The following is a 21744-nucleotide window of genomic DNA, read 5'->3' on the forward strand; positions in this document are numbered from 1 at the left end:
TTCGGATCTGCACAAAATTGTACACACTATCAGTCCCCTAAACATGCCAAATTGTTAACTTAAAGATCCATACATTATAATCTGAAATTTCCTGGATCTATCCCATGATCTGGATCCACACCAATATTGAATGAGTTAAACACTTGCTCCCTGGAGTTGTGTTTATCTGTCAAATCGTTTGTGCATCATCCGGCTAATAAAAAAGAGACAGACCGACAAACCAGTGCAGAGAAAACAACCTCCTTGGCGAGGTAATAAATTCCTAATTGAAAGAGTCTGAGGGAAAAGTAACAGAAAGTTAGTTGGGAAATAAGATTTTTCACTTTCACTTTACTCCTCACAGATATGTTGCTACCATAGGTCTCATACAATTTGTGGTCACTTCCTTTTATGGTGAACTCAGTCAGCATCTGTCAAACACTTGCCAGGACTGAACAGCTTAGAAATACACAATAAAATGCTGCAGCCCATCAACAGCAGCATGGTGAGGGACCAGTGAGCCTTTGTCTGCCACTGCACTGCTAGTTGCTGTTTTTGCTGTACTCACCAACACTGCACATGAGACAAGGAGAGGCAGTTGGTGGTCCAGGAAAAAGAGTGAAAAACTGAGTAGCACTTGAAATGTGTTTGAAATATCAACCTTGAATGAATTCATGCTGAAATCGGTAACTGCGTCATAGAACAATACAAGACTACTTTAGTTTTTCAAGCTGAAAATGAGGGAGGGGGGGGGGGGGTTCTCTTTAGACCACAGAATCTGCGTCAACCTTACTTGCAGGAAAGTAGCTAGTTATTTCTGGGATAAAGACATCACTGCCTCTCTTTTTTTTTAATCCAGCATGTGAGAATGTTTCACATCTCAGTTAACACATTCACCCGCAGAGAAGAAGAGAGAGAAAACACACAAAATAAAAATAGAGGGATGGAGGAAATGCATTGGAGAGAGAACAGAATAGATTCAGTTACTGACAGATGGAAAAGGGAAAAGCATGAGCCTGATACCGTAGCTGAGGGGAATCCTCCTTCAGCCACTTAAACATTCTCATCAGCCTCTTGCCGCCTCACCAGTGAAGGGAATACCCCTTCGCTCAGCTCCAGTCACACCCTCCACAACATCTCATTTATCATGCAGCTTTTGCATTGAACTGCTGATGCAATCATTTTTAAATGTGATAAAGAAAATAATTTTCAGTGCATTTTATTTAACTGCACACTCACTGCCAGGTGTCTAATTGTCTGGTACATACAGTACAGCAAAAGTGGACACTAATCATTACTGCAAAGGTTATGCTTGTGTCTTCTTGTCTTTCAAAGTCAAATTGCTGCTACTAGATTTTTCTTGATACAGTAGAATTTTAAAAGTGAAAAAGTTTTAATCTTGCTTTGACCCTCAGTTCTGTTCTCTCCCTCTGCACTGACGCAGCCCCATTCTTCTCATTAAATCCTTTTAATTGTCAGTAAAGGCTCTCCACTTAATATGTGCTTAACAGGCAGGTTGTACTCATGCATGAAGCCGCATGTCAGGAGGAAGAATAGACTTAATTTGGCTGTACATGGGAGTTAATTGCTTGGCTGCAGGAGGCTCTGTATTGGAGCTGCTGTTTAGAAATGGCAGATGTTTTCTCTGTTGAACCTAATATGCATCATAATGAAGCAAATGTGTTGCAAAAAACTCTTTTATTCTTGGTTTTACATTTGGTTTATAAAAGAAAAAAAGAGATTGGGCTGGTGTGTGAAATTACACATTTTGGCATTTTCATAATTTGACTTGCATCCACTTGTAATCAGGACTGATCTGAGTGGTTTGCAGAAATATTGAAGATTTAAATTAGCTGGTCTGATCCTCTACGTTGTGTCAAAAAAGAAAATTGTATGGTATCAATATATCAAACTTCCTTGTGTGAAGGGCAATATTTCTTTATCGTTACCTCCCATTTTTCTTACCTTTTCTTCTTTTCCAACCTGAGAGTTTTCTTTTACTTATTTTAAATGTGCTATACACTCTACTGAATATCAATCAACGTTTATAGAGCCAAGCACTGAATTTAACCACAGCGTCTAGACATGTCTGATTATCAGCTGATTAACTATTTGAAAGTTAAATGGACTAATCGGTCTTGCAGGGAAAATTCATTATAATATTTCAGATTTTTAAAAGGTAATTTTCATGTTAAATGCACAATGTTAACACAGCAGATCAACTGCACCTTTACTAGAACCTAGTTTGCCATTTTGGAATATGGAGACTCAGCAAAATTAAATTAGAAACCTGTGCTGAATGGCTTTTAGCCTGACTTTATGTTTGAGGTTATGGATGTGGTTAAACTGGATGTGCATTATTAGCAGTCATAATTTGTCATTAACAGGGCTGCATATTTAGCTATTTCATTTACTCACACAAGAGGAATCCATGTTTAAGAAGTAAATTCAAATCTTTACACTGCAGTATTCACAGTATACAGTATATGTGCAGTAAGTGATTGAAAAACCATCTTCAAACGTGTCTTATCTGCACTTGTCCCTGTGTCAGACTACCGGTCGAATGGCAGAGACTTCCAGAGCTCCACGTTGTCGGTCCCTGAGCAGGTGATGTCATCTAACCACTGCTCTCGGTCAGCTGATATAAACAGGGCACGGTCACGCTCTCCCAGCGTTCCCCCGCCCTCCAGGTAACTAATGCTCAGTCTACCACTGAACTGACCTTTGACAGGATACGCATGTATATTTTTTATTTTTCTCAGTGTTTGCTATGGTTATTTTCATGGCACGATGATGTATTTTACACTATTTTTTTGTCTTTTATGAACATGTCAAGGAGGATGCCTTAAGTAATGTTGATAGATGTAAGGAAATAGAGGCTTCAGCAGCTGAACTGAAAGATATTGTATTTCAAGTTACCCTTGAAAAATGAGAAACTTGACGCGAATCAGCCATTAATCAAATTAATGGGTTGTAGCCCCAAGTGCTGCTGAGCTTGGCCTGATTTCCAGACCAGTGCCTCCTGAATGCCTTAGTGAAATGCAAGGCCATGTGCCCCCACACCTGGCCAGTAGGGGGACGTGTGTGGTGTGTAAACTATGAGAGGGGTGATCTGGTCCACTTCTATCACACAGCAGAAGTCTGGACCCAGCCTTTGACCTTAGGCCCTCTCAGTACAGCTCCACCTCTAGAGTGGATGACCACAGTGTGCCCGCAGCTAACTACTCACCTGACAGGTACACACTCTCCAGTTCACACTTGTGCACAGCAGCTGCATGCATGTACAGATGCTGATAAGCATAAGTGATGAGTGGACATGCACGGAGAGGTTTATACACACATACACTTACTTCAAGATGCCGTTTGCCTTAAACTCTCAGCAAACTGATTTTGTGTGCGTGATTTCACCTCTCTGGTGTTTCTGCTTTTAAAGAGCAACTTTCTCTGTTCCTTGCAAATATATGTTGAAAATCATTATAAACCTGATACATTGATTTCTCATACCTTGATATTTGCTTCCTGGGCCTTCAATCCAAAATATACACAAATTGAAACACTCTGGACTCCTGAGAGAGTAACGTTACTGTATTTGAGATCAAGATAAACTGTACCCTCTCACTAATTTATCAGAAAAGTTATATGAGAGTTAAAATCTTGCATGAACACTAGACTTGGATGGGAAAACACTGCTTTGAGAAGTAATTAACAAGTTTCTGAACAAGTTTTTGATTATGCAGTAAGCATTTGGAGCCAATGCTGTAAATGCTGCGTACAGTATGCAGTATTTGCATGTATCTCCCTGTCTTTATGGAAGAGGTGGTCAAAGCGATGCGGTCAGTTATCCTCCATCAGCATTTATTTTCTGTGAGGGGTGGAAAATGTTGCTCCAAGAGTCCAATCATAGCCTTGGCACTGCCAGGCCACAGCTACTTCCCCCTGTCCAATTAACTTTATTTGATATTTCAGAGGCTCGGCCTAAATCAGTGTCAGACGCAGCAAATGCACTTATCTAAATTGTCTGGGACAGTGCTCGCTTGAGTGTATTTCAGCCGCTTTAATTAACAGCGTCCAGTTATTTATTGAAAACAGTTGAAAATGACAGGAATTGAGTAATTGGGACTTTAGATTTGTCTAAAAAAAAAATCTCTCTTGCTTAAAACTGTTTTTTAATTTCCACAGTTTTCCTGCTCTTTGAAATGCTCTTGAAATTGTGTGTCTAAAATAACTAATCTATGTTACGTGCATGGTTTTAAAGTGTTGTCCTCTACATTGAGTGGAAGTGACACTTTGCGCAGGTTCAGGCATTCGTTGTTTCCTCTGTGAGTGCTGGTGGTGTACTCTGTGTACCACTTTCATCTGTCTGTGTTGTAAAGCTGAGGAAGACATCTCCTCACCATTTGATATCTCAGCCTATCTTATCTTCCATGCCTGTATCTCCTCTTTGTAACTGTTACATCAACCTTTCCTATGAGCATTCTCACTCTATTTACGAGAAATCTCTCATTCTCTCCCTCAGTTTCCTCACCCTACATCTGTCTGCCTACGATTCTGTCTATCTCCAATGCTCTTTCTCTCTCTCCTCTCCTCCTCCTCCTCTGCTTCTTCCTCGGCGCCATCTCAGATCCATCTCTGTCTTCTCTCCTCCCTCCATGTGGTTGCAGCCATTTCCTCACTCTACCTCGAACCAGACATACTCAGCCTATTGATGATCCTCAAAGGGACCCCAGGTAGACTTTTACCTGAGCTTGCATGAAGCCTCATCTCTGCATCTCCAGCTTCCATCCCCCCCTACCCCCAAAACTCCAGCCCACAACCCTTTGTTTTCTCCAGGAAGTCTTTCACTTGGGTGTTGAACACATGGCACTGACACACTGGTTTTTGTCTCTGTAGCCAATGTTAAGTGATCACCATGAGTTTCTGACATTGCATGAAGTTCACTAAGTCTAAACTATCATACCACTTGGTAATAGAAGTCACTTTGATTTACTCGGCCATTGTCAATGCCATGAGTGTTGTGTTGTGGTGTTTCAGTATATATATCTCTTCTGCAGAAGATTGAATATATACGCAATGTGTGTTGCTTTTCAGCAGTAAAATACATAAGGGAAAATGAGTGATTCTTTGACCATACACTTCATCCATCCAGTATCAGCATTGCTTACACTATCTTTTCACCACCTCATTATCATGTAAGCATTCTTCTCTTCTCACTCCAAACGTTTACCATGTGAGAGTGTGATTCCTATATGATCAAATAAGTAATTTGTTCCTCTGAGAGTGACTATGGCAATACTGAAAATGGATAAGTGTTCTATGGTTGTGAAGTTTTGTCCAGCAGAGGTGGTTTCTCCTACAAACAAGCGGATACACCTGTATAGTAGAGTTATTTATTACCCCTCAGTTTAGGTCTTATCACTGTGGATTCAATAAGTCTATTCAGACAGATTACAGACAGTGTCTGTAATGGGAATTCAAAAGTGTATTCCAACTTCCTTTCCAGGTTTTAAAACTTGTTACCTTTGGTGGGAAACAAATGCTGACCAGTTGTGATATATATATATATATTTTTCCACCAGCCGCAACCATCGCATGTACCCCATCTGCAGAGAGGAAGCAGTCAGGTTACTGCGTTCTACTAGGATGGCCCGCGCCTATTCTGAGGGCGCCTACTCCTCCGACTATGACTATGAGAGGTATTGATATGCACATCCGCTGAAATTGTGCATCCACCATCTTGTGGTCCCCTCAAGTTGTCCCTTGTCCATCCTTAATTTATCTGTGATCGTACTTGTGATGACAGAAAATGATATCCTGTCCGATATCGCTTTTTGTGAAGGACTCATCACAGCTCTGAAGTTGTGTAGACGTACAGCAATGGTACACAACTGCCTCAATATGTTGAGGCTCAGAGCAGTTTGTGTTGCTGATGTTGGCTGTATGTAACCTGGTTGCTGGCCAGCACCTGACTGTTTCTCCATTGATGTCTTTGTTAATGTACCCATGTACGTTATACCAACAGTAATACGTTGATACGTGTGTGTGATCGCTAGTGTTGTCTTTTTTTTTACATGCTACTGGCAGCAGCTTTTTGCTCACACATACAGGGGCATCTCTGATGCATTGCTCTGGGCTGCACTGTAGCTTTGCATATTTTGGTTTCGTTTTGCCCTTTGGCTTCTTGGGTCTGGCCAGAATGGACAGCCAGATCATTCCAAGCACCTAAAGAAAGGCCTGCTGACATCTGTCCCCAGAAGGACCCACACCAGCATTCTGGTGCACCGATAAAAAGAAGAACTCACATTGCCCCTTCCAGAGAAACGCTGTAAATGACTACAATTTTCTCAGTCTCAAATATTCTACCTGCTGCCATTTGGCTTTCAGTCAGGAATAATGTGATGTTTGTGCCATTTCTCTCCTGTCATGGAGGAAAAAACGATGAGTCTTCAGAAATCAGCCCGAGAGCCTGACAGACTTTATTAAAGTGTTACAAAGTTTCCCTGAGGTCTGACTTGACTCGACTTCAGGCTCAGGCTATAGCCTCGATAGCCATTATCAAGAGCTCTCCATTTTCTTCTCTCTGCCCTTCTGTTTGTCTAAACTGAGAGAAAAAGGAAAGCAGATATCATCACAGTGTAGAGTATAGATCTCCCCTCGTCTCCCTTGTTTCTTACACAGTTTGTTTCTCTCTGCACCAGGCAGAGTAACAGCAATAGTGAGACCTGAAGGGAAACAAGAAAAAGGAAATAAGCAACAAAGAGCAATAGTGGAATTTGAGCCTTTTGGCAATTGTCTCAATTTAGGTCAGTTCCCCGGAACATGAGAAAATGCTTTTCATGATTCTGTTGTGCCCCAGAGTGCACCTTGAGTTTGACAAAGCTTGCAGCAGTAAAACAGCACAGCTTTTACAGAGAGCAAACATTTTGGACTGAGTTTGAAACCAGTCCGAATGGAACAAGCAGTGTTATTCCAATGTGCAATATGTATACTGTATATCATTGCTATGTTAATCAAATGTCACCTATATAGAGTTGCACCTAGAGAGATGTTGACTTGTAGCAGATAAACCTTCTCACTTCCCATAATTCCTCAACCATAACAGCCTCTTGATTGGAACCCACTAATGGATAGGTTGATCATCATTGTAAATAACTTGACTTGGAGAAACTTAAGGCTTCTTTATGTAAGTGAATGATTCATGTTTTGACAAAAAAGACATTTCCTCTACTGGACAATTTTTCATACTGCAAAAGGCCACAGACAATACAAGACTGTGATGAGATGAATGTGTTCATTGACATTCAAATGAATGAAATGACTTAAAAGCAAAAGCTCAACAAAATGATGCTTTAAATGTATAAAAGTCTTTTGGTGTCTGTCCGCCTTTTTAAAAGTAGCGTTTGTGTTACACAGACACCAAGGTGTTGAAACACTTATGAGGGGCCTATCGTGACAGTATACTTAGATATTGTACCAACGGTTACCCAGCAGTGTGCATGCTCTAAAGTCAAAAGTTTCCTTTCTCTGGTTTGATGCCATTTCATGAACTTGTGTTTTTTTTTCTCTTTACAAAGTTAAATATGATCCGTACACTGTCAGTGATTTTCCCTGTTGAGATTCTCACCAGCTTTTTTCCCCCTACAGCTCTTCAATCTGACAAGATCTGAACTTCATCCTCACTGTGCCAAAAATACTTGTATTAACGGCTGGGCATTTATTTTGGAAATTACACATTTATCAAGCAAAGTGCAATGTAAAGATACACCCCACTGTTCCCTCACATTTCTCTGCACCTCAAAGAGATTGCAAATGAACACACACCCGTCACATATTGAGAGACAGCACATGCCGCCTGGCTTTTGTGACTTGACCATCAATTCACTACAGGAACCATAAACCCCACATGAGCCGCCCAGCCGTCTGTCTACACCCTGAAAATCAAGTGACTCATCTGCTCGTTAAGAATTATAGACAACGCTGTAATGTTGAAACACAAATTGTCGAAGAATTCAGTTGTAAGTTGAACCATATGACCATTTGAAGAAACCAGAAATGTCAAATTAAGTCGTACTACAACATTTAAATGTTATAGAAATTAAAACAAAACATTTTCAGTTGTACATCCAGTTTTATATAATCCACCTTTAAGAGGTTTTCTACAAGCATTCAATCGTTGTCATACTATTCTCTACGAGCTGCTGAATGATCGACCACACCTGCATTTTTGCATGTTTTGATCCGTTTACAGGAAATATATACCACACTATATAAACCAGTTTCCAAAGCAGATTGTTGAAATTTACATGTTCTGATGTGTTTTGATACTTAACAAGAATCATTCATATCCGACACGAGATAAAAAATCTGCTTACGGACACGTTTAGTTCATGATAGTAAATACCATGTCAACTGCACTCAGATTTATAGATCTACTGTAATCTTCAGAACATTGATATGACCACAGAACTGTCAGCAACAATGTAAGTAATGAATGTGATGTGTAATAGTTTGGTTAAAACATGCAACAACACAGGTGCAGCCCTTAAACAGATGCACATCTCAGAGGAGTTTTGATTGGGCACAAATATCTGTGCCCTCCATACTGTCGACCCTGCCAGCGTATTGTCCCTGTCCTGCTGGGGTCCCACTGAGTGCCTGCCTAACTCTCACTAACCTCTGTAGGAACCACGGAGCCATGGATAGACACGAGTATCACAGCAGGTCCCGCTCTGCAGACCAGCGGCCCACTATAGAGCGCCCCACATCCCGCTCACGCTCCACTGAACGCCCCCACGACTCTTCGCTCATGAGGTCCATGCCGTCTCTGCCATCTGGGAGGTCCGCCCCCCCCTCACCTGCCTTGACGAGGTGTGACCCAGATTAGAGACGCTAACCAGTTTAGCCCAGACGCAGACTGGAGTTTGTAGTTGTACAATAATTTCCCCAAAGCGAAGCTGCTCTGGAGGGAGAAATAATTTGAACATCAGGCTAAAACAATAACTTGACCAAGAACCAGAGCTCTTTTATTTGAGTTAAATGAGTGAATACATTAAACCTAATTTTACACTAGTAACTGGGAAACATTGAGAGTCCTGCAATTTATAGTAACTGGGTTTGTTAATTAGCCTAGCATCCAGGTTGGCTTTGGATAAATCAGGTAGCTTGCTCATGCCACGATTATTTGATCAACAAATATACAAAATAATCCTCTTTGTTAATTTATTGTTAATCAGCTACTGGCTAGTGGATAAATACTCTGTGAAAGTGTCTGGTTCTTTTGATTCCCACTCTGAGGTTTAAATCAACCAGTAAGATCATTTCTGCGTCCAGAGCAGCTCAACCTCTGCCAATCGTTTGTACAACTACAACCTTTAGAGCTAAACCAGTACAGAGCCCGTCCCATGAGCTTCCACCCACCCTGAGCCTGACTAACTCACTGAATGAACCAGAGAAACTACATCACTACCACCTCCCTCCCCCTGTCCCAATACCCTGCTCCCCTGCCTCACCCCACCTCACCTCACTCCCCCCTCACAACTACCCCACCACCCACCAGCCACTTTCTGTTTTGTCCCCAAAAGCAGTGGTGCTGTATTTTCTTTACACATGTCCCAGGCACGACAATCCCGACACCGTAGATAGCGTGCTAACTCGTTTTCATTTGGAACACACTGCTTATACGCTTGCGTGAGTATAGCAGTGTTGGACCGACATTTTACTTTGATTTCATTACTAACATCAACTGACACCGTTTATCCTGTGATGGCATTCTGCTTTTCTTTTCTTTTCCTTTCTATTTTCTTTGGTTTCAGTTATTTGAAGTCTTTTGGGGACAATATGAACGCATGGTCGCACTGGTCTGCTGTTTTCTGCATTGAACTCTTCTCTCTTTGCAGCTTGATGAGTCGACTGTACATGCGATTCACACCTGGCATCTTTTATTGCAGCTCAGTTCCCAACAGTTGATGTTTCCCTTCACTCCCATGCCATGTGCCAAACATCATTACTGTGTGCATTGGTTTTATATTTGGAGCTTCAAGACATGTTGTATGTTTCAAGTAGTCTTCTACTGTTAGTTAGCCCATACATTAATATAGTACAGTGAGTAAAAGTACTCACTTATATCTAAACAAATATACAGTGTGTGTGTGTGAATTAAATTATTAGTGATCGTAGATAAATACCTTAAAACACGTCACTGTACCACTGTAGCAAATAGCTTTAGTTTTCTGTCAGTCACATTTAGACTCTCAAACACATATCTCTATTCTGACTTTTCTCACACTGTGATGTGGGTGTGACATGGCCTGGCCTGGCCCATCCACCATTAGCTCTTATCCTAATTTGTGTCTCACAACGGCATACACTGCTTTTTGTCATGTAGGGCGCATCCTCGTAGTGGATCGGTCCAGACGAGTCCCAACAGTACCCCGATGTCCAGCAGACGAGGACGACAACTACCACAGCTTCCACACACAGGGAAGGACAGAAGTAAGTCCCCTGGCTATGTTGTATTTGTATTACGTTGTTACGGTTGACGGAGAGACTTGGATAGTCAGACTGTGAGTGAGGACAAAGTGTGCTTTTGGTCAGCATCTTATAATGATATAGTTGTTACTTGGTGGCCCAGCTGTTTGGGTCTGAGGACGAGCCCTGGTTTTTGGACTTCACTTCTGAAGTCTGACTTCTGCAAAGGAAGAAGTCTTATTTGCTGATGGAATCTCTCAGTATAAGTTACCGATCATATCATATGTGCAAGACGTTTTTTGTTTTGTGTTGGTGTTCACTTTGACCTTCCGTCCGTAACATCTCTACCTGGTTCCTTTTCCAATTTCTCTCTCAGAAGATGGAGACGAAGGAACAGAGCCTTGTGAAGGTCTGTACCTCAATGTGTGGGTTTAGTCTTTCAGACTGGGGGGTGGGCTTTTGAGCCACACTTTACTCTGAAGGCCAAAACCCTGTCTGCAACAGCAGGTGGCTGGGTTCACCGGAGGCTCAGCTCATCCTGTGCTCCTCGAACCCTCCCTCTGTTGCGGCTGTGTTTCACCTCCAGTTGAGATGTCCTGTGCTTTTGTGTTGTACTTACCTGTAGACCTGTCTGGATCCTGCTGTCGACAGTACCAGTGTTGTGTTCAAATGTTGCCTCCTTTGTTTTTATCATTTGTGTGGGAGTCACATTGCTTTACATAAACTTTTAGGACTGCTGATATACTTCACCTAAGCTAATGTGTTCTCCAGGCTCTGAGCAATGATTAAGGCACAACAGTTCTAAAGTACAAAGTGACTTTTAAAGTTCTGTTCCTCAGCACCCCTTCATCAAATATATGTGTTGTGCCGGTACTGTAAGAGGTCCTGTGATGAAAGCAATGATTTCTCTTATTAACCAAGTGCTGTGGAGAAACAAAGACTTTAGTAGCTTTGCATTGACTAGAGCAGATGATGGGGACAAAGATGGAGAGGGAGGAAAAAGCTCAGGCACTTGTTGGTCACAGCACTCGCAGAACTCTTTCATCACTGTCAGAGTTCATGAGGGATTTCTCTGTCGTTCTGCCGCCAACCGGACCATCTCTCTCTCTCTCTCTCTCTCGCTCCCCCTCTCCCCAATTTCCTAACATTCTCCCTCTCTGTCCCACCCCTCTTCTTCAGATATACTTTTATCACTCTGAAGCCCTGTCTGGAGTTTTCTGCCTCTTCTTTGTCCCACCTCTTTCTTTCTGTTGCTGTTTATCAGGTCTTTTATCCTTTCCCACTTCCCCCTCTCCCTTTTACTCTCTGTATTTGTGTCTTTCACGCTCTTTTTGTATTGTAACTTTCAGGACAGTGGCAACGTCTGGGCAGTGGGGGGAGGTATTGATCTGACCTTGTGCTGAAGCTCCCACAGAGCTGTATGGCACTCAGCTTATGTAATGCCAATGTGTGTGAGTGTGTGTGTGTGTGTGTTTGTCTGTGTGCATGCAGCTTTTTATGGACCTGATCCATATTATTGCTGACTAGCTGGACTAATGATAATTCATATTTTTGTCTTTTTGTCTCTCACTTGCACAGACCTAATTTTCTTGTGTGCTATCTCTTTCTGTGTGGCAAATCCTTAGAGGGAGCAAGGGAAGCGCTTAGGGCTTCTGAACCCCAAAATAGTTGCCCAGGTGTGTTTATTATTAAAACGTGTCCTGAATCATTTCTTTTCTCCATTTTCTTCAGATTTCTCCTCCCTTTTGTGATGATACTTGATTCTTTTCTTTGGAAAAATGTTAACGCTCAAGTTGGGGTAGAAGATGTCTAAGTTTAGGTGTTGGAGTGTTGTCTGGTGTCGTGGATGAGAGTGATCTGCAGTGCACCTTAATGTAGCCTCCATTCATCCACAGGCCTGAATGAGTGGCCAGACTGTTGGCAGAAACTGAAGCTCCCCACAGTTTGCACTTCCTAGTTTCCCATCTGTTTCTCTGGCCTGCTTCTGTCCTGTGACTATTACTCAACACTGTCATAGCTGTTTTGCTGACCGACTCAGTGGAGACTCATGTGAGCTTCCTAAAAAGCCACATTCTCTTTCTTAATGGTCTGCAGGCCAAATGCTGCTTTAAGAAGGTTGTATGTTGTAAGTCCAGGAGCAAATGCATGGTGTTCATTTTAATCATTCATTGTACATTAAAATAAAACAAAATGACACAACATTCTTGGGTGTTAGCTTCAACTAGGACGTGGTGTTAACTGCTGGTGTTGTGCAGACACTCTGAGTGTGGAGTGTATGAGCTGCAGTATTCATGTAATTCACAGCAGGTCCATCATTTCATGAGCGTCCATCTGTCTCTCTACTAGCAGCAGACTCTGAGGAAAAACCCCAAGGCCCACCGGTAAATGGGAGGAAAGGCAAGTCCAGTGTGATGGTGTGACTTTGCTGTGTGGGTGATCTCGCTCAACAGAAGATCTTTACGTGTGACACTCACCAGTAGCTGTAGATCTCAATACTCATCCACTCTGGATGATTCTGCCCCGCTATTTGCCGTGGCACATTAGAAAAGTCACTTTCTTCAAACTTCTCTTTGTTCGATTGAATTACAGCGTTGTGCTGACTGAAGTTTAAGATGATGTTAATATGTACAGACTGCTGCTTCTGTGATCTCTGCTCACACACACACACACACACACACACACACACACAGCTTTCAATTTTCATTGTGAAATTGCCAATCACTTCAATTCGACATGGATTATTGAACACACAGACACACACGTCCTGCACAATAAGACTTGTGATCTCAGTCATATGGAGGTCATGTTCAGAAAAATCCTGTCAGACACGTCAAATTAAATATTTTGCATGAATACTCTCACTTTTAATGATGAGGATTATTATAAGAACAAATGAACAAGAATAAGAACAAAATATAGTGTTGTTTTTCTCTGGATTCTGTGCATGTCACTTAAGTTGAAGTCCTGCCCAGTGCAGTGTCTCTTTTGTCGAGAATTAGATACTGTTACCTCAGTTGGCCAGCAGATGGAGCAAAGTTCATAATGTTGATGAGGAGCTGTCTGTGATTTCAGTGCTGAAGCAGCAATCTACACTATTATAGATATATATTATATATATACACTGTGGTTTTAATGTGTAAATTGTGTATTAAATTGTCAAGAGATATTTTCTTTTGGAGAAAAAGCTTTTTGCACTTTTTTTCATTGCTAGTATTCTCAAAACGCTTCCTTGACTTTCCAAGGCCCTCAACTAAAATGTTGTGTCTAAACCAGGGAGTGTTTGTTTGTCTGTGTGTGTGTGTGTGTGTGTGTGTGTGTGTGTGTGTGTGTGTGTATCCGAACGCGTGCGTATCTTGCGGTAGAGGTGACATGGGAGGACCAGCAGCGAGGGCTGAATGGCTCTCTGTCTGATGGAGGGTCACAGCCACACCCCTCCCTCACAGACACAGGTCAGTTGGTGTCTGGGTGTGGAGTTCTGCCTCTTTTAAAGCATGAACAATGAACAACCCATAGTTACCAGAAAAGGGTAAGCAACCATGTGAGGTGATGATCTTTAGCCTTGCAATAGTTACGTCTAAGTACATGTAAAAACTAGCTACTTCTTTTAAAAGGGTACATACAACAATACATAATGTTGTAAGTTATGATTTAGTGTTCAGACCAAAACCAAATGATCTCACATTCAATCAGTCTGTTGTATATCCATCATTTTCAGTAGAATTTGTCCTCTCTCTACTTACTCATATATTATTCCCTCAACTGAATGTGTCACTTATGATAATTAATATGCACCAGGAGTCACATACGTTTATCAACCAAGAGTTAAGGTCATGTGACTGTAGACATATCTGAATAAAAAAAGATTTTATCTTCCTATAGCCAAATTGAGAACCTGAAAATCCCTCATGTGAATAGTGTTTTTCTTCAGAGCCACAGCAGATAGTGGGTTGTTGGTTGTTCATGCAGAGTTCAAGCATGTTCAAAATCCAAATCCCTTCTTTGTGTGGACTCTAAACTGCTGGATTTCAACCTCACCAAAGGGAGACCTGGACAATGTGCAGTAGAAGCTGAATATTAGCAAAAATAAAGTAAAAACAGAGCTTGATTTATTTGTTTTGTATGAGCAGGCAGAATTACTTCATATTTATGATTGCCCAGGTCAGCCTCTGGATGGCGCCCTTCTGTATTTCTGTCTCTTTCTCCTTGACGTGGTTTTGCAGTGCAGCTTGGAGCTGATGTTTGAGCGAAAACTGATGTTGGACGAGTTGTGAAACATTTCAAACCCAGCACAGTGTCCTACTTTCAACAACAATAAAAAGTCATGTCTGATGAAATGCTGCTGTGTTGCCATCCATGAATGCTTGGCAGACAAGATGGGTTGCTAAGGTAATGGTACTTGTGTCTTGAGGTGCTGTGTTTTTTTGCACTGGCTTAATGGGCTCCCATGGAAACACATCTTCACCTCCCTTTAAATGAAGCCTCTTTTATATTTACCTGTTAAGTCACTAGGTGATCTGTCATTTAGATGGGATCTGATTAACAGTGGTGGATTATTTTAGGCAGTGACCTTATTAAATGTTTAACGAAGTCAGGAGAAAAAGCAGTTGTGTTAGTGACACAGTGACATAACATCACCTGTTTTTCACTGATGTATTTACTGCTTTAGAAGTGCTCGTAATGTGCAGTGTGGTGCTGAAGCCAGATTGAAGCAGTAACGACCCTCAGCAGGCCCAGGCCTGGTCATCACTCTTTGTTGCTTTCTCTTTATTTTTCAGTTGCTGCCTCTCTTTAAACACCCCCGCTCTCACCTCACCACTCTGTGTCTTGGCCTCCACCTTCTCTCCCTCCTCGGACTGTGTGTCGATTCGTCTCTGTCTCTGCATATTGCTCGTACCTTTATTCATCCTGGGAGGGCTTGACCAGTCATGTCAGCTTCAGACTGAGAGTTATACTAGTGTCAGTTAATGGCATTGATGAACATTGATTGTGCAGGAAGAGTGGGTGTTGGGGGGGTTACTCACACTCCTCACTTCCACCTATTGTTCACTGTTGTCCCAGGTCATCCATTGATGCTGTGCATCTCTGAACAAACTACACATACTGGGAAATTAGATATTCAGAAGGGAAATGTGGATAAGATGACGACTCTACTCATTTTATAAAAAAAATGGAATAATGAAACTAAAGAATCTTTGAACTGGCTGATGCTGACATGCACATTTGTGATTATATTGTTTTGAAAATCACGTTTTATGGATTTTATTGAAAAAGCAAACATATGTATGTGTGTGTTTCATCACTTATAGTTGAAACTGAATGTTACAGTAAAGAGGAAGCAAAGCAAATTTTGTTTTTTGGCATCTTAATTCAGTGAGTTCTGTTTTTTACTGTACTTCTTACTGGAAACTACAGATGACTTGATGTGAATTTATAAAACATGGCTGATACACACGAAGACTGTGGTGACAGCACAAGCATGATTCATTTTAAAATCTTTACACAAATAGTAAGGTTTGTTATAATATTTTTAATCAAATCATTGTTTTTGAAAGATTTTAATCTCAAGGCAGTTGAGTTGCATTTCAACAGTCCACATTGACCTTACTGGCATTTTCTGCTGTGGCAATTTCGTCACCTCAACTCAGTCAAACAGATATTTGGGAACATCTCATTCTCTATGAAATATCATGATATCATTGTCTGTGATGTGACACTGAAACGGCTGATATGTTGTGTTAAATATATATATGTACATGTGTACCACACACTATATTGACCCAGTGACCACAGGAGACCATTCCACACCAACTTTCACTGGTGGTTCACTCTCTCCCATCTCTATCGTATTACACCACCCACCCACTTAACCTGATGATCTACACGATGCAGCTGAAGTTAAGGGGGAAATATCACCTGCCCTCTTGATTACCATTTGCCTCCCTAATGAGGGGATGTTAGCTGCCACGCAGAGATGAAAGCTGCTGAGGCAGATGTCTCACATGGTCTTTTCATTCATGTGACACTTCATTATTCACCCTAATGGAGAACTAATTGAGCTAAATGCAAATTATGTGTAAGGGGTATGAAAATGAGGTCTGATGGGTGGGCTTCTTTTGTCCTATACCCACTGTCACTGTTGGTTTTGGATTTGAGATTAAGACGTCAGGATGGAGATTAGACTCATTTATCAAACTAAAGAAACAAACCCCTCCTCCGAATGTCCCAGGGTCTCAGCAGGCTCAGGAAGGAAGGATGAATATGAAGGGAAGAAGAATATGTAATCGGAAGCAACAGAGAAAGCAGGCAATCAATGTTGTTACATCTTTTTTCAGAGTGATACTGTAGCTGTGTGTGTGTGTGTGTGTGTGTATGCAGCAGAATGTGCACTCAGGTTTTTTCACGTATCTTGCTGGTACTCTATAAGGTAGTCGGCTCTCTCTTTTGTGTGCTCGCTGCTCTGTGCTTTCAGCTTTTCTTATTTCTTTTCCTTGATTTCATGTTAGTTCTCCAGGCTGTCTTCTCACAGTTGCCCCATGCAGACTCAAGTGGCATCCTCTTCTCCTTTTACCCTCCTTGCCTTTCCTCTCCTCCTTCTCCCCTCCTGTCCTCAGAGGTCTCACGTTTCTATATGTTTCGGTACATTAACATCTCTTTGCCGTTTCAGCTCTTTTTTTCCTTTAGAGCACAGAACCTCACCTGTCCAACCTTTCTCTAATCACTTAACTCGTAGCCTCTACTTCAGCCTCTCCCGGCCTCGCACCCTCCTGCTCTGTTTTGACTTCTCACTGTGCACATGGTGGAGTTTGTGTGTTCTTGGTGTACTCTATGATTTTGTTTGTGTTGTTCTGTGCTTGTTGTTTTGTCATTGTGGTGTCGTATTGTTGTTGTGTTGTGTCCCCTCGCCCTCCATCCTCTGCCCCTTCACCCTGACCCCTCCAAAACCTGGCATTCTCAGTGACCACGGTGATGGCGTCGGCCCCCCTCCGTCCTCCCCCTCCTCCTCTGTCTCCCCTCTTACCCTTTGTGAATCCTCTCACATCCATCTTCCTCTCCTCTGTCTGTGTCTGTCCATTCTGTAATGTGATCCCAGAAGACACGGACTCACCAAGTTGGACGAACTCAGGTCTGTCCCTTCTTCTTCTTCTTCTTCTTCTACTACTTCTCCCCCTCCGTCCTATTCTGACTCGGTTTCTTCTCCCCCACCTACCTCCCCTCATCTCAGTCGTCTTTCTATTTCCGCTTCGCTTGCCCACAATCTCTCACTTCTGGCTTTTTGTCATTTCACCCTCCTTTATTTTGCTGCGGACAGATGGTGTGAGCTTACAGTTCATATAATCATGGTCAAGGTCATGCTGGTGTTGTTTCTTCGCACCAGGTGTTGTGAGGAGACACTAAGTTATTTTCTACCTAGAAAATATAAACTTGCTGTCAGTGTATGACAGCCGAGTTCTCCTCTCCATGGACACAGATTTGCAACATTTCCTCAGAGATTTTGGGGCTTATTTAGCCAAATTTGATTGCCAAAATATATGATGATGATGAACATAATTTCGAGTCCTTTACAGATGAAACTAAAGATACTTTGCAGTTGAAAAGAATAAGTAAGATTTTGATTAACTGGTTTTATTTCAGCACATTTGCTTTCCAAAGAAAAATGCCTGGAAGCTGACTTTCAGCGTGGTCATTTTAGGGACACTTCTCCAAGTGTTGTTGTCACTGAGTTTGCCAAATTATAATTAGATGAAAAAATCAGGGGCTACATCTAAAAAAACTGCACTGCTGCATCTACATCTAATGCAGCTGTGAATCTGAGAAATGTTGCAGCTAAAACCTCATATACCCATTGTTTCATTTCAAATTCAGGGACATGGAGGAGACAACACAACAAACACTTTCCTAATACTTTTCTGACTGCGCTGTTAGAAAAGCAGCATAACTGCAAGAGATGATCAACAGAATGAATAAATAGCTGACAAAGTGCTTGATGTGCACCTTTCTGTGTAATTAAGAAACAGACGGTGTGGAGATGTGGAGGTGCTGAAATGTTACTTCAGCAGCACAAACAATTAACCCAGAGGAGCCGAAAAAATCCTCATGAGGGAAAAATCATGTTGCCTCACCTGTTCAGTCATTCATTTACTCCCAGCTTCTATTGCTTTTCTGGTGTGTGTATGTGAAGCGATAAGCATCATGTATGTGCGCATGGCACTTGTACGTGTGCAGTCACCTTGTCATTGACATCATATGACACAAAAGTAGAGACAGAGAGCAAGTGGAGAGAATGGAGCGACAGCAGGAAATCACTTGGTGGGAGATGATAATTGTTTCTTTTTTTCTTTTTGGTTACATCCAATGTGTTTAGTTTTGAATGCTGTGGCCTTTTTACCCTCATAGAGAACAGTTAAGCTTGCGTGTTGAGTATGGCGTGATTTCTGTGTAGTGCAAATTGTGCTTGCAACAAGATGAGACAAAGAACAGAACAAACGAAGAACAGAGCTGCAATTTAGGACAAAATGAAATGGACAAACATGATGATTTGGTGCTTTAACAAAACATTTGTGTTCGCCGATTATTGAGATCGTACAGCAATTACATTTGTTTTCAAAGGATTTATTTAGCAGAGATTTTTTAGACTCTTTGTGAAATGTACCCCACATGGGTCAAAAGCATTGTTAGAGGTAGAACATTTTGTTTGCATCCTTCAGTCCTTTACCTTGTAGTAGGGTTCATTTGATTTTATAAAAAGCAACAGAGCGGTCCCAATGTTTTCTAAAGTTTATTCAGCCTGGTGTTGGGACTTGTGGTAACAAATGAAGCAGTTCGATATGTCGCTTACTTTCACCAGTCAGCTTATTTGGTTGTGTTTCTTTGTCAATACAGCCGACCATTCAGCTTTTTCTCATTAGATCTGTCCTCGTCATAGCTCATGGCTCATAGCTCAGCAGAAGCTTGTCTCTCACCATAACAGTATGTCATCCCATCAGGCCTCCCTCACTGTGTCAGCCGCCATCTGATCGTCTCCTGTCTCTGTGCTCAGGTATGGACATGGAAGAGAGAACCAGGGAGATGAAAGTGAAGATGAACAAGTACAAGCAGGGAGCTGGCTCTGACTCCAGACTGGAGCAGGACTACCACAAGGTAAAAACATGTCTGCCTGATTTATGCTTCAACACTTATACACCATGTACCTACGCTCTACTGTTTGCATAGTTGCACTGTGCATAAGCCATGTGGCACTCTCTGAAAGCAGTCAGGCATGTACACATGCACATATCAACATCACACTGCGCATGTGCATTGATGTTTGCACAATGTACACACACATGCAAACAAAGTCGCACAAACACAAAAAACTGATGAACACTCATTCAGGTTGGGGTCACCTGTGTTTTTAAAAGGTCACTTCACCCAAATTGCAAAACAGCCTAATAAACGTGTCTCCACATACTCCTTTATTCATGTGGATTCATGCAGATAGTTTTGCTGATTTTTCAATGAAAAAATAAATTTTAAAAAGAAGTGGCAAAACACCTTTCCAGATACAATGTCCCTGTTAGGGCCTTGTCACACCAGCAAATGTGTCAGGGGCGAAATGTCCACTTCCAATCTGTGTGAGCAACGTGGTTCCTGTTGAGAAGCAAATTGTGTGGCTTGCATGGATTTCAACCTCGGTGAACTTTGACCTGTGATATTCACTTTGCGTTCGCCTGAATTGTAATAGTTTAATAGTGCAATTATTTACTAAAGGTGAAAATAATGACAATAATAATCCATGCTTACAGCAAAGTCTGTGGGTTACCAGGTTACCATGGGACAAGTTTTTTGGAAAAGCTCAACACTCTGGACTGTCATTATCTTCAGTTCTCTGAACTGTACAAAGAAAAATTCCATTTGCTTTCATTATGAAGTAGCGGTGGTCTCACATGCACGGCTACTGCAGAAACAAATGTTTTTTGCATTTGCAGAAAATGCCTTTTGGGCGAACTGAGCCTTTAAGCCTTGTTTTAAATTCAAAGAATGTGACAGTGAGTGTGTGCAGAGTCAAGTGTTTACTACTCCGTGCTGGAGAGGTGCTGAGCATGTTTAGAAAGCTTGGCCTCAGTCTGGTGTGTCAATGCAGTCTGGGCCAAGACAAAGGCTCTCTGTCCAGCTCTCCTTTTAAGTCAGTGTTATGAAGGCTATTGCATTAGGAGCTCCCGATGTGTCTGCTCGGAGTCTATAAAAAGCAGATTAAACTGTGAGTTGTCCTTGTCTGGTGAACATTATCCTGTTTGAAGATGCCATTGACAAAACAATGCTCTCACTATTATTAAACCAGACTTTTGAGGGCCTGCTCTTAAACTACAGTGTAATGCAAAACAGTTACTGTAACACTCGGTTCAGGTTCTCTTACTGTAAACATTCCACTAAACACACACAAAGGATATTTTATAGTCATAGACCATCACTGATTCATGCCAAGTGTGTTATCCCAGTTGTTCCTTCAAGGATTCCTCAAAGTAAAGCTATAGTTGTCACAACATCTGGCTTCCAGCGCAGGAGCTACACTCATCCAAGAGTAAAATTCCTCCATTTATATTTTACCAAAGTAAAAACATAGATAGCTGGATTGGCACTCAAGGCCAAACAATCCTATTCATGTCTGTCCCGCTCGCAGTATTGTGAATGTGGCTTTTACATTGTTACACATCGTCATACAATGGTAAGGAAAGGGATTAAAAAATCTTATAACCAGACAAAGGTAAAACATAATGTCCTTGGCTGAATTTAATATCCTGTATACTGTATAAATATAACTATTACATTCAAAAAGTACCACAAAAGTAAAGTATGAACTCAGTTGGGTTGTAATTGTTATGAAACTGATTTGTAGAGACCTACTGTGTTATCTAATATTAAGATTTCATTTTAGTTTATGTTGTTCTTAAATTAGTTCTTTTGATCGTTAGTTTTTAATGTAAAAAGATGATCTGCAAATCAACTAATAATTGTGGTTGTTATTATAGTTGAGTGACTAATTGGATATCTCTCCCTAATAAGTATTTTGCATTGAAATACTCATGTAAAGTAGTAATTCTTCAAATGAATAAGAATAGAAAGAAAAACAACCTTCGTCAATCCTAGTTGATTATTTGATTTTGGCACAAATGGATAGATGCTCAAGTGTGTGCGTGTGGCCTTTACAACTGAAAAGTGAAACTGAAATTAAGACTTTTTCTAAATGATCTCAACACACTGCGTTCCCAGTCTGTATCCCACATCGTGAAGAAATGCAAAGTTCAACTCTGAGCAAAACATTTT

The 21744-nt window shown here is 41.4% G+C and overlaps 1 protein-coding gene across 50 annotated transcripts in view; it reads left to right on the forward strand.

Moving 5' to 3' along the window:
- The window catches only part of rims2a (regulating synaptic membrane exocytosis 2a), a 130514-nt gene that overhangs the window by 82583 nt on the left and 26187 nt on the right, over positions 1–21744 (forward strand). For 26 of the 50 annotated variants that reach the window (XM_069537856.1, XM_069537854.1, XM_069537873.1 and 23 more), the window contains 7 exons: positions 2531–2669; positions 3114–3215; positions 4641–4706; positions 8659–8844; positions 10361–10467; positions 10820–10852; positions 19481–19581. In XM_069537856.1, the coding sequence (XP_069393957.1) occupies positions 2531–2669; positions 3114–3215; positions 4641–4706; positions 8659–8844; positions 10361–10467; positions 10820–10852; positions 19481–19581 (734 nt within the window). Of the gene's footprint in view, positions 1–2530; positions 2670–3113; positions 3216–4640; positions 4707–5555; positions 5673–8658; positions 8845–10360; positions 10468–10819; positions 10853–17533; positions 17567–19480; positions 19582–21744 lie in introns of all 50 variants that reach the window. The other 24 variants (XM_069537861.1, XM_069537862.1, XM_069537886.1 and 21 more) reach the window with 16 other exon arrangements.

The sequence above is a fragment of the Paralichthys olivaceus genome, chromosome 13, assembly GCF_024713975.1.
Source record: "Paralichthys olivaceus isolate ysfri-2021 chromosome 13, ASM2471397v2, whole genome shotgun sequence".
NCBI lineage: Eukaryota > Metazoa > Chordata > Actinopteri > Pleuronectiformes > Paralichthyidae > Paralichthys > Paralichthys olivaceus.